We start from the raw sequence: 17310 nt of genomic DNA on the forward strand, positions 1-17310 counted from the left end.
GATCCAGAAGTTCTATTGGTGGCCTACTATCAAGAAAGATACCCTATCCTATGTGGCATCTTGTACCAACTGTGCCAAAGACAAACCTGCTTCTGGCCAACCTGCTTCTGGGCAATCCCAAGATAGGGGATCGCTGCAACTACTGCCAGTTCCGGAACAGCCCTGGTCACACATCGCTATTGACTTTGTAGTCGATTTACCCCTTTCTGGAGGAATGAATTGTTACGCTTGGGCTCCGGTCAGGAGTCGTGAACACCACCCAGCAGGGGGGCTCCAGGTGGAGAGAGACAGGAATGGCTAGAAACAGTGTCTGGTTCCAGGCTGGGTCAGGGCAGGCAGCAAGTAGCAGTGTCTGGGTCCAGGCTGGATCAGGGCAGGCGGCAAGTAGCAGTGTCTGGGTCCAGGTTGGGTCAGGGCAGGCGGCAAGTAGCAGTGTCTGGGTCTAGGCTGGGTCAGGGCAGGCGGCAAGTAGCAGTGTCTGGGTTCAGGCTGGGTCAGGGCAAGGCAGGTCAGAAGGCCCGTAGGCCACACACACACAGAAGGCCCGTAGGCCACACACAGTAAGCAGGGCAGGGCAGGTCAGAAGGCCCGTAGGCCACACACACACAGAAGGCCCGTAGGCCACACACAGTAAGCAGGGCAAGGCAGGTCAGAAGGCCCGTAGGCCACACACACACAGAAGGCCCGTAGGCCACACACCGTAAGCAGGGCAAGGCAGAGAAGGCCCGTAGGCCACATACACACACCGAAGGCCCGTAGGCCACACACCGTAAGCAGGGCAAGGCAGGTCAGAAGGCCCGTAGGCCACACACACACAGAAGGCCTGTAGGCCACACAAGGCAAGGCAAGGAATAAGGCCCGAAGGCCGCGCAAGGCAAGGCAAGACAAGGAATAAGGCCCGAAGGCCGCGCAAGGCAAGGCAAGGAATAAGGCCCGAAGGCCGCGCAAGGCAAGGGAAGGTCCAGGGACCAAATGCACAGCAAGCAAAGAAGGCTAGAGCAGGGAGCCCAGGCGAGCTCGATGCCGAAGCACTGAGGGAACTGTCAGGCAGGGTTATAAGGGACAGCCCAGAACATAGAGAGGAGAAGGGAGATGGACTGGGCCTGTCAGGAGATCCAGCTCTAGAGGGACCCCTGGTGGTGAGGCGGTTGCACAGCAGCCATAGCCGTAACAGTATCCCCCACTCAAGGCCTCCCCCTCCTCCTGGATCCCATCTGTGCAGGAGGTAATCAATAATAACGTGAGACCACTCCGGGGGTGATGCGGCAGGTTCAACTCCTTCCTGAGGCAGTAAGGCAGTCCATAACCCCACCTGGGGTGATAAGGCAGACACAACCCCAACCTGGGGCAGCAAAATAGTCCATAACCCCTCCTGGTGTAGCAGAGGCGGTGCAGATTTCCATAACCCCTCCTGGGGTGACAAGGGGAACACAAACCCCACCTGGGGCAGAGAAATAGTCCGTAACCCTTCTTGAGGCGACAGTAGGGCCAGTCCGGACCCTTCCAAGGTCGGCATCAGGACCGGTACAGACCCCTCCAAGGGCGGCAGCTGGACCAGTACAGCAGGCTCAGATAGTTGAGTAACAAAGTCAGTTGGCGGGCCCGGTTCGGACCCCTCCGGGGGCAGCAGCAGGACCGGTACGGACCCCTCCAGGGGCAGCAGCAGGACCGGTACGGACTCCTCTCGGGGAGGCAGCTGGACCGGTACGGACCCCTCCAGGGGCAGCAGCTGGACCGGTACAGCAGGCTCAGATAGTTGAGTAACAAAGTCTGTTGGCAGGCCCGGTTCGGACCCCTCCGGGGGCGGCAGCAGGACCGGTATGGACCCCTCCAGGGATGGCAGCAGGACCGGATCAGCAGACTCAGATGGCTGAGTCAGGAAGTCTGTCAATAGGACTGGTTTGGACCCCTCCGGGGGTGGCAGCAGGACCGGCTTGAGCCCTTCCGGGGGCGGCAGCAGGACCGGCTCGGACCCCTCCGAGGACGGCAGCAGGACCGGTTCGGCAGGCTCAGATGGCTGAGTCAGAAAGTCTGTCAGTAGGACCGGTTCGGACCCCTCCAGGGGCGGCAGCAGGACCGGTTCGAGCCCCTCCAGGGGCGGCAGCAGGACCAGATCAGCAGGCTCAGATGGCTGAGTCAGAAAGTCTGTCAGCAGGACCGGTGCGGACCCCTCCGAGGACGGCAGCAGGGCCGGTTCTGACCCCTCCGAGGACGGCAGCAGGGCCGGTTCAGCAGGCTCAGATGGCTGAGTCAGAAAGTCTGTCAGTAGGACCGGTTCGGACCCCTCCAGGGGCGGCAGCAGGACCGGTTCGAGCCCCTCCAGGGGTGGCAGCAGGACCGGTTCGAGCCCCTCCAGGGGCGGCAGCAGGACCGGATCAGCAGGCTCAGATGGCTGAGTCAGAAAGTCTGTCAGCAGGACCGGTGCGGACCCCTCCGAGGAGGCAGCAGGGCCGGTTCAGCAGGCTCAGATGGCTGAGTCAGAAAGGCTGTCAGTAGGACCAGTTCGGACCCCTCCAGGGGCGGCAGCAGGACCGGATCGAGCCCCTCCAGGGGCGGCAGTAGGACCGATTCGAGCCCCTCCAGGGGCGGCAGCAGGACCGGATCAGCAGACTCAGGCTCTTCTCGGGGTAGTGCAGGAGACTCGGACCCCTCTTGGGGTGAAACAGCAGACCCAGACTCTTCTTGGGGTTGTGCAGCAGTTTCAGATGGCAGAGTAGCAAGGTTAGAAGTAGTGTGCATGGAAGACACAGATTGTACTGCCGTGGGCTTGATACCTCGAGCCAAAGTCTGACGCTCCTGATTTTGTTTCTGGAGGAACAGTTTAGAGAAGGCACAGGCAGTTCTAGGACGTCTAGGGAAGGTGCTCGTTAGTGTCCACTTGGCAGCTGTGGGAAGCAGAGCCCTGCTAGAGTTAATTACTTCCCTCTGCTTCTGTTTCTGGTGCTCTAGCGTGGAAGTTATCGAAGGCTTCTTAACCCGGTGAGTTCTGAGATTTTCAGAGCAAGTTTTTTCCAAAGTGTCCAGAGATGAAGTGCTAAAATGCTTAATCCATAAACTGTTACATGAAATAATGTTGTTAACTGGGCCAGAAGCTGAACGCACGGTAGTAGAGCTGACTGTTCTCCCTAATGAAGCAGCTGGTCCTGTAGTTGAACAACAGGGGCACGGTTTGCCTGGTGGTAATAGGCTGGGGATACATGAACATTTCCACCATCCTGGCTTTGGAGTAGAACAGTTTAAACACTCTTGGTAGACAGAGACATTTCTCTTATTGCAGTTACTGCATGTCCAGTGTTCCTGACCAGCAAGTTGACAGGCTAGGCAGTTCTGATAGCTTGGGTAATTCAAGGTCTGACAGGAATTGCAGGTATAAAACTTTGAAGAAGGAGGCATCTTGTAATAGTGAAAAAGTTGACTCACCGGTTTAGCACACAGACCTATCTCTTCCCCTGGAAATTTGGTGGCTTCGGCATACTGTTACGCTTGGGCTCCGGTCAGGAGTCGTGAACACCACCCAGCAGGGTGGCTCCAGGTGGAGAGAGACAGGAATGGCTAGAAACAGTGTCTGGTTCCAGGCTGGGTCAGGGCAGACAGCAAGTAGCAGTGTCTGGGTCCAGGCTGGATCAGGGCAGGCGGCAAGGAGCAGTGTCTGGGTCCAGGCTGGGTCAGGGCAGGCGGCAAGTAGCAGTGTCTGGGTCTAGGCTGGGTCAGGGCAGGCGGCAAGTAGCAGTGTCTGGGTTCAGGCTGGGTCAGGGCAAGGCAGGTCAGAAGGCCCGTAGGCCACACACACACAGAAGGCCCGTAGGCCACACACAGTAAGCAGGGCAGGTCAGAAGGCCCGTAGGCCACACACACACAGAAGGCCCGTAGGCCACACACAGTAAGCAGGGCAAGGCAGGTCAGAAGGCCCGTAGGCCACACACACACAGAAGGCCCGTAGGCCACACACCGTAAGCAGGGCAAGGCAGAGAAGGCCCGTAGGCCACACACACACACAGAAGGCCCGTAGGCCACACACCGTAAGCAAGGCAAGGCAGAGAAGGCCCGTAGGCCACACACACACACCGAAGGCCCGTAGGCCACACACCGTAAGCAGGGCAAGGCAGGTCAGAAGGCCCGTAGGCCACACACACACAGAAGGCCTGTAGGCCACACAAGGCAAGGCAAGACAAGGCAAGGAATAAGGCCCGAAGGCCACGCAAGGCAAGGCAAGGAATAAGGCCCGAAGGCCGCGCAAGGCAAGGAATAAGGCCCGAAGGCCGCGCAAGGCAAGGCAAGGCAAGGAATAAGGCCCGAAGGCCGCGCAAGGCAAGGGAAGGTCCAGGGACCAAATGCACAGCAAGCAAATAAGGCTAGAGCAGGGAACCCATTCGAGCTCGATGCCGAAGCACTGAGGGAACTGTCAGGCAGGGTTATAAGGGACAGCCCAGAACATAGAGAGGAGAAGGGAGATGGACTGGGCCTGTCAGGAGATCCAGCTCTAGAGGGACCCCTGGTGGTGAGGCGGTTGCACAGCAGCCATAGCCGTAACATGAATACTATCTGGGTAACAGTTGATTGCTTCAGCAAGATGGCCCATTTTGTGGCGCTGCCTGGCTTACCTTCAGCCTTAGAGCTTGTGAAGCTCTTCATATCGTACATTTTTCGCCTTCACAGTCTACCAAGACAAATTGTTTCAGACCAAGGATCTCAATTCACAGCAAGATTCTGGAGGGCTTTGTGCAAGTTGTTCGACATCTCTCTACACTGCACTTCAGCCTATCATCTGCAATCAAATGGTCAAACAGAATGGATGAATAGAACTTTAAAACAGTTCATTCGAGCTACGTGAGTTGCCGTCAGAATAACTGGGCTGAACTGTTAACTTGGGCTGAATTCGCCATCAATTCTCATCCAACAACATCAACTGGATCAACACTGCCACTTCCACTGAAGCTTTCAGTGACGTCCCCAGCAGCTCAATCTACTGCTGAAGAAATCCATAACCTGTGGACTTAGACGAAAGACATGCTAGTTAAAGTGAGTGACCCTGCTAAGAAGTTTTATGACGCTCTCCATTCTCAAGCGCCTGTCTTCAAACCCGGTGACAAAGTCTGGTTATCTACCAAACATCTCAGACTGAAGTTACTCTCCACTCGTTTTGGTCCTCGCTAGGTTGGACCTTTTCCAATCCTCCGACGTCTTGGCAACATCACTTACAGTCTGAAGCTACCACCCAGACTAAACATCCACAACGCTTTTCAAGTTTCACTCTTGAAACCTCTCATACTCAGTGAATTATCTTCCAAGACTCAGGAACCACCCGCCATCAACGCAGAAGATGACCTAGAATTTAAGGTCGAAGAGATTCTTGATGTCCGCAGACGAGGCAAAACATTTGAATACCTTCTTTCTTGGGAAGGTTTCGGCCCCGAAGAAAACTCTTGGGAGCCTCAGGCTAACATCCTTGATAAAGAGATGCTCTGACAATTTCATCTCGCGCATCCTTTGAAGCCTAAACCTGGTACCCGCAGAGGAGACCGCCCTTTGAAGGGGGGTACTGTTACGACTGTCGCTGCCCGATGTCTATACTACGCTCTCCTTACCTCTTTGGTGACTCCTCCCGTGTTTGATGGACATCTGGCTGCCGCGGTAAATGCCGGCCGTCCTCTCCGGCCCGGCTTGGGCGCTGCATCCCGCCATGTTGTTCAGCTACCATAGGGTGTGCGCGCCGCACGGCCCTGCTTCTTATTCTTTCTTTGGCGCGAAGCTCAGGGGCGTCCCCCTGTGATGATGTCACCCATCCCGGATATAAAAGCCTACTCTGTTTGCTAGCTATTCAAGTTAGCAATGGTGAAGGGACTCCTGGTGAAGGGACTCCTTACGGATGGGATTCGCTCTCCGTACCTAGCTACTCTGCCTCTCCATAATTGGACTTACTCTATCGGGGTACCCGCTCCTCGAAGGCCTCTCTCTTTTCTTTCAGGTCGCTGTCTGGAACCGGTACTCACTCCTCGAGGGCCCATGTTCCCAGACTCGCTGCCTGAGCTCACTTCTGCTTGGAAGAACCCGCTGCCTACACCATCAGTGAGTTACCATCTATATTCTCTCAGAGCTGTTTCCTGGAATCAGGTACTCGCTCCTCGAGGGCCTGCCTCTATTCCAGCTTCTGTGTTACCTTCCGGGAGAAACCGCTGTGTGAGTAATCAGCCAACGGGGCTCTATACAAGAACCCTGTGTATGCTCCACTGTACCCACTATCTCAATTTCTCTCCACTACAGCACAGCTATTGAGGGATCGCTGTCCAGTGTCCTGAGGGACTACAAGCCCAGCCGGGCTTCATCTCTATTCACTACTGCCACCTCTGGTGGCTTCTCAACTCTGTTTAATAAAAGATAATTCTGTGTTGTGTGTCCTAAGCTGAGCCTGACCTGTGGCCCCTCACAGGATGTCCCCCCGTGGGCGTGGTCATCTGCCACAGTGTCCAAAGGTCCACCCAAAACCTTACAAACAATAACAGATAAAAGCCCTCTAAATTTCTGCAAGATGTCTGGTGTCCAACCAGATATTCTCAAAAACAGCAACCCTATTCCTCCTTTCAGTGGTGAATTTTTACTGATAGCACCCCATAATTTTTTCAGCCAACTTGCTATCAATGCTATCTTTTGTCACTTCCAAAAGAATGCTACAGTAATCCTGGCTGCTATGAGGAAGTGGTTAATCAATGATCAGTAATTTATTTTCTTAACAATAGTTGAACACTACGATGCAGAGAGACCTGAATATGATTCCTAGGGCAGGTTTTCTGCTCACCAGGCCAACCAAGGGAGAGAATACAGGTCTTTGGCTCCCTGAGCTGCTCCAAGCAGGGAGATGCTGCAGAAGTAGCGTTCATAGCCCCTAGTGGGGAAGCAGTAGTACTTACTACTATTTAACATTTCTATAGCACTACATGACATATGCAGCACTGCAAAAACACACAAAAAAGAGCCCCTTCTCAATACAGCTTACAATCTAAGAGGATAAACATACATGACAGGAATCTTGGGACATTTCATAAAGCAAGACAATGGTTAAAAAAGAAAGAAAGGTTAGTTATTGAGGATAAAAGCAGACATTCAGGCCTAAGATTTAAAAACAACACCAAAAGGTGGGTATTTAGATGGGATTTAAACAAACTGAGAGAGGGAGCATGATGCTCCAGTTCAGGAAGATTATTCCAAGCAAATGTTACAGCCAGGTGGAAAGCATGGAATCGGGAATTAGTGGTAGAGGCAGGCATAAATAGGTGCGCTTTTCCAATTAGCAGAGTGCACAAGGAGTGGTGAATAGAGAGATAAGAGAGGAAAGATAGTGAGGTGCTGCGGAACGAAGGCATTTGTAGGTGAGAAAGAGGAGCTTGAATTGAATGCGGGAGCAGATAGGGAACCCATACAGTGACTTCAGAAGACAGATTTATTTATTTATGCTTTTTATATACCAGCATTCCAACAGAAGATCACAGAGGTTCACATAAATTGCATTCAATTACAATGTATAATATTGTATTAACAGGTTCGTATTTAAAGTAATTCTATTTTAATACTATTGAATAATCAAAACATTCAAAGTTAATCTAATACTGATATTTACTGTTTCAGTTTTGAATAGATTTTAGTTATTATTTGCTGTGCTGAGAAGTAATATTTCTGAAATAATAATGTTCATTAAGTGCTTTATTTGATATTTCTTTACATAAGTTCATAGGCTTTTCTGAAGAGCCAGGTTTTAAGTTATTGTTTGAATTAATTTTTTTCTGTTAACAGTCTTATTGATTTGGGTGGTTATTTCCATAGTTTGGGTCCTGCTACATTATGTAAATGTAGCAACTTTGGTGAAAGATAAGTTGCGCAGCTGAATCAGGGCAGATTGTAGTGAAGGATGGCTTGCTGGGAGACCTGGGAAGAGCAGAGTACAATAGTCTAAGTGGGAGAAGATGAGAGAGTAGATTAGGGTTCTGATAGTGTGTTCAGAAATGAAGGGATAGATTTTGGCAATTTTATAGAGAAAGAAATGTCACATTTTAGCAGAGTTTTGGATGTGTGTAGAGAAGGAGAGGAGTTGAAGATTACTTGTAGGTTGCGGGCTGAGGGAACTGGGAGCATGAAATGAAGTCATTATGTAGTGGTGATACCTAGTAGCTGGACATAGGACTCACTGTTGCAGGGTTCCAGAAAGATCCTTGGCAGAGATAGGGAGGGAATCTAATACAGGGGGCAAAAATTCCCTGCATAGTTGTAACTAAAGGCTCATGGCACCATAGCCCAATGGACTGCCGTTCCAATTTAGTTGGAAGCTCAAAGGAGCAAGAAGAAAAACTGCCTGCCTTCCCCCTGCAAGCCCTCCAAATACAGCTGTCCAAGACAATTGTAATAGCAAGGGCAGCAGTATCTCTGTATGAGCTTAGAGTATTTGCAATTTTGGTGATACTTCAAATCATTTCCCATAGCAAAAACAACTACATGCAGGAAAAACAGGTTGCTTGCTGGTTAGTCTCCTCTGCGAACAAGCAACTGAGGTTTATTCTAACATTTATTTCTCACTGTAACCCTGATGTTTTACGCTATAGCAAAAGACAACTATCAATCCTACCACAAAATGCTATTTTATTGACATCCCTTATTGGCAGAATTGGTTAAGAACATAAGAAATTGCCATGCTGGATCATACCAAGGGTCCATCAATCCCAGGATCCTGTTTCCTACAGAGGCCAAACCAGGCCACAAAAACCTGGCAATTACCCAAACACTAAGAAGATCCCATTCTACTGATGCAATTAATAGCAGTGACTATTCCCTAAGTAAACTTGATTAATAGCCATTAATGCACTTCTCCTCCAAGAACTTATCCAAAACGTTTTTGAACCCAGCTACCTAACTGCCTTAACCATTTCCTCTGGCAACAAATTCCAGAGCTTTATTGTGCGTTGAGTGAAAAATAATTTTCTCCAATTAGTCTTAAATGTGCTACTTGCTAACTTCATGGAATGCCCCCTAGTCCTTCTATTATTTGAAAGTGTAAATAACCGATTCATATCTACTCGTTCAAGACCTCTCATGATCTTAAAGACCTCTATCATATCTCCCCTCAGCCGTCTTTAATCCAAGCTGAACAGCCCTAACCTCTTCAGCCTTTCCTCATAGGGGAGCTGTTCCATCCCCTTTATCATTTTGGTTGCCCTTCTCTATACCATCACAACTCTATCTTTTTTGAGATGCGGCGACCAGAATTGTACACAATATTCAAGGTGCGGTCTCACCATGGAGCGATATAGAGGCATTATGACAGTTTCGGTTTTATTAACCATTCCCTTCTTAATAATTCCTAACATTCTGTTTGTTTTTTTGACTACTGCAGCACACTGAGCCAACGATTTTAAACTATTATCCACTATGATGCCTAGATAATTTTCCTGGGTGGTAGTTCCTAATATGGTACCTAACATTGTGTAACTACAGCAAGGGTTATTTTTCCCTATATGCAACTCCTTGCACTTGTCCACATTAAATTTCATCTGCCATTCGGATGCCCAATCTTCCAGTCTTGCAAGGTCCTCCTGTAATGTATCACAATCCGCTTGTGATTTAACTACTCTGAATAATTTTGTATCATCCACAAATTTGATAACCTCACTCATCGTATTCCTTTCCAGATCATTTATATATATATTGAAAAGCACTGGTCCAAGTACAGACCCCTGAGGCACTCCAGTGTTTATCCTTTTCCACTGAGAAAATTGACCATTTAATCCTACTCTCTGTTTCCTGTCTTTTAACCAGTTTGTAATCCACGAAAGGACATCGCCTCCTATCCCATGACTTTTTAGTTTTCTTAGAAGCCTCTCATGAGGGACTTTGTCAAACGCCTTCTGAAAATCCAAATACAGAAAATCTACCGGTTCAACCTTTATCCACAAGTTTATTAACCCCTTCAAAAAAATGAAGCAGATTTGTTAGGCAAGGCTTTCCTTGGGTAAATCCATATTGAGTGTGTTCCATTAAACCATGTCTTTCTATATGCTCTACGATTTTGATCTTGAGAATAGTTTCTACTATTTTTCCTGGCACTGAAGTCAGGCTCACTGGTCTATAGTTCCCCGGATCACCCCTGGAGCCTTTTTTAAATATTGGGGTTACATTGGCCACCAGTCTTCAGGTACAATGGATGATTTTAATGATAGGTTACAAATTTTAACGAATAGATCAGAAATTTCATTTTTGAATTCCTTCAGTACCCTAGGATGCACCCCATCCGGTCCAGGTGATTTGCTACTCTTTAGTTTGTCGATCTGGCCTACTACATCTTCCAGGTTCACAGTGATTTCGTTCAGTTTGTCTGACTCATCACCCCTGAAAACCATCTCCGGAACTGGTATCTCCCCAACATCCTCATTAGTAAACATGGAAGCAAAGAATTAATTTAGTCTTTCTGCAATGGCCTTATTTTCCCTAAGAGCCCCTTTAACCCCTCGGTCATCTAATGGTCCAACTGACTCCCTCACAGGTTTCTTGCTTTGGCTTTATTTTAAAACGTTTTTATTATGAGTTTTTTCCTCTATGGCCAACTTCATTTCAAATTCTCTCTTCGCGTGTCTTAACAATGTTTTACACTTAACTTGACAATGCTTATGTTTTATCCTATTTTCTTCAGATGGAACCTTCTTCCAATTTTTGAAGGATGTGTGTTTGGCTAAAATAGCCTCTTTCACCTCATCTTTTAACTGTGACAGTAATTGTTTTGCCTTCTTTCCACCGTTCTTAATGTGTGGAATACTAAGTCAGAGGGTGTACAGAAAAGCTTTTTTTTCTGCTTTTCTGTAAACTTTCCTGGTGTTGGCCGAAATTAACTCCTTCCTTTGGGCAGGCGTTAATTTCTTAGAGTAAAATGTGCGGCTTGGCCGCACATTTTACTTTCTGTATCACGCGGGACTAACTAATAGGCATTTGCATGTTGAGGGCGCTATTTGTTTCGGGGGGTTTGTACACGTGTTTTCCATGCGCTATTACCCCTTACTGTATAAGGGCTAATAATAGCACGTGGAAAACACATGTCCAACTGGAATCGACCTGAATGTTAAGTTGTATTACTTTGGCAACATATGTGCAAATTGTCATGTCAATAAAGTTCCCCGAATTTGAAGGACTGTTATTGCTTCTGCTAATTCCCCACCCAAGAAGCGGCCTGTCAGTCCCACAAACAAGCACGCCAGAACGTTGACCTCACTGCCTCTTGGGGGAGCTGGGTTCCCCGCCCCGCCTCTCCTGTTGACAGCCGGCGTGCGGCTGGTACAGTAGATGACGTCAGCACGGGATCGCATCACATGACCCTGGCTTTGCCTTGTACAGTAAGAGGCCAATATGGCAGGAGGAGCTGCTGCTGGGAGAACAGCGACAGTTGCGGAGACGCCAGCTCGTGACGCTGCCCTGCTCCGGGCCGGCCTATAGAGAGAGAGAGCCCGATCAGCACCGCGCGCTGCGCCTGGCACTTGTCAGTGAGCTAGGAAAGCGCTACGTGAAGAGGAGGGAGGGCGCGGGAGTCTGCCTCGCCCGCCTGCCACCGCCGCCGCGTCACCCACCGCCTTCTAGGCTCCGACATGAGGGACAAACAGCGGAGAAAGAAGGGCAGGACCTGGGCAGAGGCGGCCAAGACGGTAAGTGAGCGCGCGGCGGCCGTTGAAGCGTCAGTTACGCCTTGGCTCGCGATCTCACGCTGTCACCGCTGGGGGTAGTACGGGTCCCAGCAGGGACCAGTTCCCGCTTCGCGCTGTCATTGCTGCCAGAAAAGGCTTTGCGGAGCAGAAAAGTTTCACTTATTTCACTTGAAAACTTATTAGTACTGTCCACTTTCTCCTTTTAGAGAGATCTCTTCTTTAGATTTGTGCATTCTAGTAAGAGATTGAGATGCGCTTCTCTTTCCTTGTTGGGCAGGTTTGCGATTTGGTTAGAAGTAGAACCTGTTCTGTTAAGAAGTAAAAGTTGCGAATATAGCCTTGGTTCTATGCGGTCTGTGTGAGTTGTATTACTTTGGCAACATGTGCTTCACTGAGAGACTCTGAAGGGGATTTAAAAGAACACCAAGGGGTGCTAGAGCTTTATTTTGCATTTGTAGTTATGTTTAAAAAAATCTGTAGAAGTTGTTGAAATGGTAAAAGTTAAGTAAGCTCTCTATAACATTTGAAATATTTTAATGCTAGTGATGAGGGAACAAATGAGGCAGATCTCGCATTTCTTTAATATTTTGCACCCATTTTTAACATCGCTGATTCACATTCACTTTTAAAAGGTGCTATTTGTGGTTCAGTAGGGGTCATTCCTACTATAAGCAATTGTTTTTTCTTTGTGACTTGCGTGCATTATTTCCAGTTCTGGATTTTCTATAGGCTATCCAGGTGTCCTGCTTTATACAGAACAGTCCTGTGTTGTTTTTTTGTTTTTTTAAAGAAATTGTCTTTTATGCTCTATTTAAGTAAGAACCAGGCACACAGTTGTCCTATTTCTCAATCTGGCCATATATGAATAAAGAAATTTAACTTAAATTCAACTAGTTGCTATTATAGGTTGCTTGTTATTTACTCTTTAGTAGCGCTATGTTAAGCTAATTCTACCTCTCTTAGTTGTCCTGAATTCATTACCCTGTTTTATGTAACTTTCTCCTATATCGCTGGTTATCCCTTGTTTTGCTATAAACCGGTACGATAAGATATTTGTCTTGAGTATCGTATATTAAAAGATTTTAAATAAATAAATTTCATACATGACACATGGCAAAACTAGGATTTAAAAAAAAGTGGCAGGGGGTGCAGATAGTGTGATACATTATTCTCTGTTTCTTTCCCTCTTTGACACTTATTTTCTCCTTTGCTCTTCCAACCCCTAAGTCTCCTCTCCCTTCTGCTCCTTCCAGATTCTTCTCCTCTTGCCCCTTCTCATTTCTCTCTTCTTCTGTCTCCCCTTCTCTGCTTCAATTACCTCTGTATCTCCCATCTCCTTTATTTTCATTTCCATGTTCTTTCTTAAGTTTCTTTCCATCTTGTTCTCTACCTCCTTAAGGTTACATAAGAACATAAAATATGTCATAATGGGTCAGACCAAGGGTTCATCAAGCCCAGTATCCTGTTTCCAACAGTGGCCAATCCAAGTCACAAGTACCTGGCAAGTACCCAAACATTAAATAGATCCTGATACTAATGCTGGCAACAAACAGTGGCTATTCCCTATTGATTAATAGCAGTTTATGGACATCTCCTCCAGGAACTTATACAAACCTTTTTTAAACCCAGCTACACTAGCTGCCTTAACCACATCCTCTGGCAATGAATTTAAAGAGCTTAATTGTGCACTGAGTGAAAAAGAATTTTGGATGATTTGTTTTAAATCTGTTACTTGCTAACGTCATGGAATGACCCCTAATACTTGTTTTATCTGAAAGAGTAACTGTTTCACATTTACTGGTTCAAGTCCTTTCATTATTTTGAAGACCACTATCATATCCCCCCTCAGCCATTTCTTCTCCAAGCTGAACAGCCCTAACCTTGTTTGTCGTTCCTCACAAGGGAGCCATTCCATGCCCTTTATCATTTTGGTCACCCTTCTCTGTACTTTCACCAGTGTAACTATATCTTTTTTGAGATGCAGCAACCAGAATTGCACACAGTATTCAAGATACAATACGGAGGCATTATGTCTTCCTCTGTTTTATTTGCCATTCCCTTCCTAATAATTACTAACATTCTGTTTGCTTTTTTGACCACCACAGCACATTGAGCCGATGATTGATTTCAATGTAATATCAGCTATGATGCGCCAATCTTTTTCCTGAGTGGTAACTACTAAAATGAAACTTAGGATCGTGTAGCTCCAGCATGGATTATTTTTCCCTATATGCATCATCTTGCACTTGTCCACATTATATTTCATCTGCTATTTAGCAAAGCACCTGTTTACCCTCCCCCCACCTTCGCTCCCCCTCCCCCCAGTTCTATTATCAGTTATACTTTAAAGCCCCGTTGGCTAATTTCACGTTGTATGGAAACCGATGTGATGTTTTCTTAACGAGTATCGATATATAAAAAAACGTTAAATAAATAAACTTGGATGCCCAATCTTACAGTCTTGCAAAGTCTTCCTGCAGTTTATCACAATCAGTTTGTGATTTAACTACTCAATGTTACCTGCAAATTTGATTACCACATTCATCATATCTCCTTCTAAATCATTTATAAATATATTAAAAACTACTGGTCCAAGTACAAATCCCTGAGGCACTCCACTGTTTACCTTTTTCCACTGTGAAAACAGACCATTTAATCCTATTGTTTGTTTCCTATCTTTTAATTAGTTTGCAATCCATAAAAGAACATCTCCTATTCCATGCCTTTTTAGGGATGGCATAGAGTCCAACAGGATAAACATCCTGCAGGAGACTAAATGCACAATTGAATCTTTATGCGTAGAAATCCCTTGTGTGTCGGGGAATACTATAGTGATAGGAGTATACTGCTGTCCACCTGGTCAAGATAGTGAGACTGACAGTGAAATGCTAAGAGAAATTAGGGAAGCTAACCAAATTGGTAGTGCAGTAATAATGGGAGACTTCAATTACCCCAATATTGACTGGGTAAATGTATCATCGGGACACGCTAGAGAAATAAAGTTCCTAGATGGAATAAATGATAGCTTTATGGAGCAATTGGTTCAGGAACCGACGAGAGAGGGAGCAATTTTAGATCTAATTCTCAGGGGAGAACAGGATTTGGTGAGAGAGGTAACGGTGGTGGGGCCGCTTGGCAATAGTGATCATAATATGATCAAATTTGATTTAATGACTGGAAGGGGGACAGTAAGCAAAACCACGGCTCTCGTGCTAAACTTTCAAAAGGGAAACTTTGATAAAATGAGAAAAATAGAAAAAAACTGAAAGGAGCAGCTACAAAAGTAAAAAGTGTGCAAGAGGCGTGGTCATTGTTAAAAAAAAAAACCATCCTAGAAGAACAATCCAGATGTATTCCACACATTAAGAAAGGTGGAAAGAAGGCAAAACGATTACTGGCATGGTTAACGGGGAGGTGAAAGAAGATATTTTAGCCAAAAGATCTTCATTCAAAAATTGGAAGAAGGATCCAACAGAAGAAAATAGAATAATGCATAAACATTGGCAAGTTAAATGTAAGACATCGATAAGACAGGCTAAGAGAGAATTTGAAAAGAAGTTTGCCGTAGAGGCAAAAACTCACAGTAAAAACGTTTTTAAATATATCCGAAGCAGAAAGCCTGTGAGGGAGTCAGTTGGACTGTTAGATGATCGAGGGGTTAAAGGGGCACTTAGAGAAGATAAGGCCATCGCGGAAAGATTAAATGATTTCTTTGCTTCGGTGTTTGCTGAAGAGGATGTTGGAGATGTACCCGTACTGGAGAAGGTTTTCATGGGTAATGATTCAGATGGACTGAACCAAATCACGGTGAACCTAGAAGATGTGGTAGACCTGATTGACAAACTGAAGAGTATTAAATCACCTGGACCGGATGGTATATACCCCAGAGTTCTGAAGGAACTAAAAAATGAAATTTCAGACCTATTAATAAAAATTTGTAACCTATCATTAAAATCATCCATTGTACCTGAAGACTGGAGGATAGCTAATGTAACTCCCATATTTAAAAAGGGCTCCACGGGCGATCCGGGAAAGCCTGACTTCAGTGCCAGGAAAAATAGTGGAAAGTATTCTAAACATCAAAATCACAGAACATATAGAAAGACATGGTTTAATGGAACAAAGTCAGCATGGCTTTACCCAAGGCAAGTCTTGCCTCACAAATCTGCTTCACTTTTTTGAAGGCGTTAATAAACATGTGGATAAAGGTGAACCTGTAGATGTAGTGTACTTGGATTTTCAGAAAGCATTTGACAAAGTTCCTCATGAGAGGCTTCTTGGAAAAATAAAAAGTCATGGGATAGGTGGCGATGTCCTTTCGTGGATTACAAACTGGCTAAAAGACAGGAAACAGAGTAGGATTAAATGGACAATTTTCTCAGTGGGAGGGTGTGGGCAGTGGAGTGCCTCAGGGATCTGTATTGGGACCCTTACTTTTCAATATATTTATAAATGATCTGGAAAGAAATACGACAAGTGAGGTAATTAAATTTGCAGATGATACAAAATTGTTCAGAGTAGTTAAATCACAAGCATATTATGATAAATTGCAGGAAGACTTTGTGAGGCTGGAAAATTGGGCATCAAAATGGCAGATGAAATTTAATGTGGACAAGTGCAAGGTGATGCATATAGGGAAAAATAACCCATGCTATAGTTACACAATGTTAGGTACCATATTAGGTGCTACTACCCAAGAAAGAGATCTAGGCGTCATAGTGGATAACACATTGAAATCGTCAGTTCAGTGTGCTGCGGCAGTCAAAAAAGCAAACAGAATGTTGGGAATTTTTAGAAAGGGAATGGTGAATAAAACGGAAAATGTCATAATGCCTCTGTATCACTCCATGCTGAGACCGCACCTTGAATACTGTTTACAGTTCTGGTCGCCACATCTCAAAAAAGATATAATTGCGATGGAGAAGGTACAGAGAAGGGCGACCAAAATGATAAAGGGAATGGAAAAGCTCCCCTATGAGGAAAGACTAAAGAGGTTAGGACTTTTCAGCTTGGAGAAGAGACGGCTGAGGGGGGATATGATAGAGGTGTTTAAAATCATGAGAGGTCTAGAATGGGTAGATGTGAATCGATTTTTTACTCTTTCGGATAATAGAAAGACTAGGGGGCACTCCATGAAGTTAGCATGTGGCATATTTAAAACTAATCGGAGAAAGTTCTTTTTCTCTCAACGTACAATTAAACTCTGGAATTTGTTTCCAGAAGATGTGGTTAGTGCAGTTAGTATAGCTGTGTTTTAAAAAAGGATTGGATAAGTTCTTGGAGGAGCAGTCCATTACCTGCTATTAATTAAGTTGACTTAGATAATAACCACCGCTATTACTAGCAACGGTAACATGGATAGACTTAGTTTTTGGGTACTTGCCAGGTCTTTATGGCCTGGATTGGCCACTGTTGGAAACAGGATGCTGGGCTTGATGGACCCTTGGTCTGACTCATTATGGCATGTTCTTATGTTCTCTTGAGGGACTGTGTCAAATGCCTTCTGAAAATTCAAACACATTGCAACTGCTGGTTCACCTTCATCCACATGCTTATTCACCCCTTCAAAAAAATGTAGCAGATCTGTGAGGTAAGGCTTTGCTTGGGTAAATCATTGCTGGGCTCTGACCCATTAAATCTT

At 46.2% G+C, this 17310-nt stretch overlaps 1 protein-coding gene across 2 annotated transcripts in view; it reads left to right on the forward strand.

The window, feature by feature from the left end:
* Positions 1–11376: 11376 nt before the first annotated feature.
* Positions 11377–17310, forward strand: part of ASXL2 (ASXL transcriptional regulator 2) — a 399260-nt gene continuing 393326 nt past the window's right edge. For both annotated transcript variants that reach the window (XM_029596278.1, XM_029596277.1), the window contains exon 1: positions 11377–11669. In XM_029596278.1, the coding sequence (XP_029452138.1) occupies positions 11613–11669 (57 nt within the window). In that variant the 5' untranslated portion in view covers positions 11377–11612. The remainder of the gene's footprint in view (positions 11670–17310) is intronic.

This window comes from Rhinatrema bivittatum, chromosome 3 (genome assembly GCF_901001135.1).
Source record: "Rhinatrema bivittatum chromosome 3, aRhiBiv1.1, whole genome shotgun sequence".
NCBI classification, from domain to species: Eukaryota; Metazoa; Chordata; class Amphibia; order Gymnophiona; family Rhinatrematidae; genus Rhinatrema; species Rhinatrema bivittatum.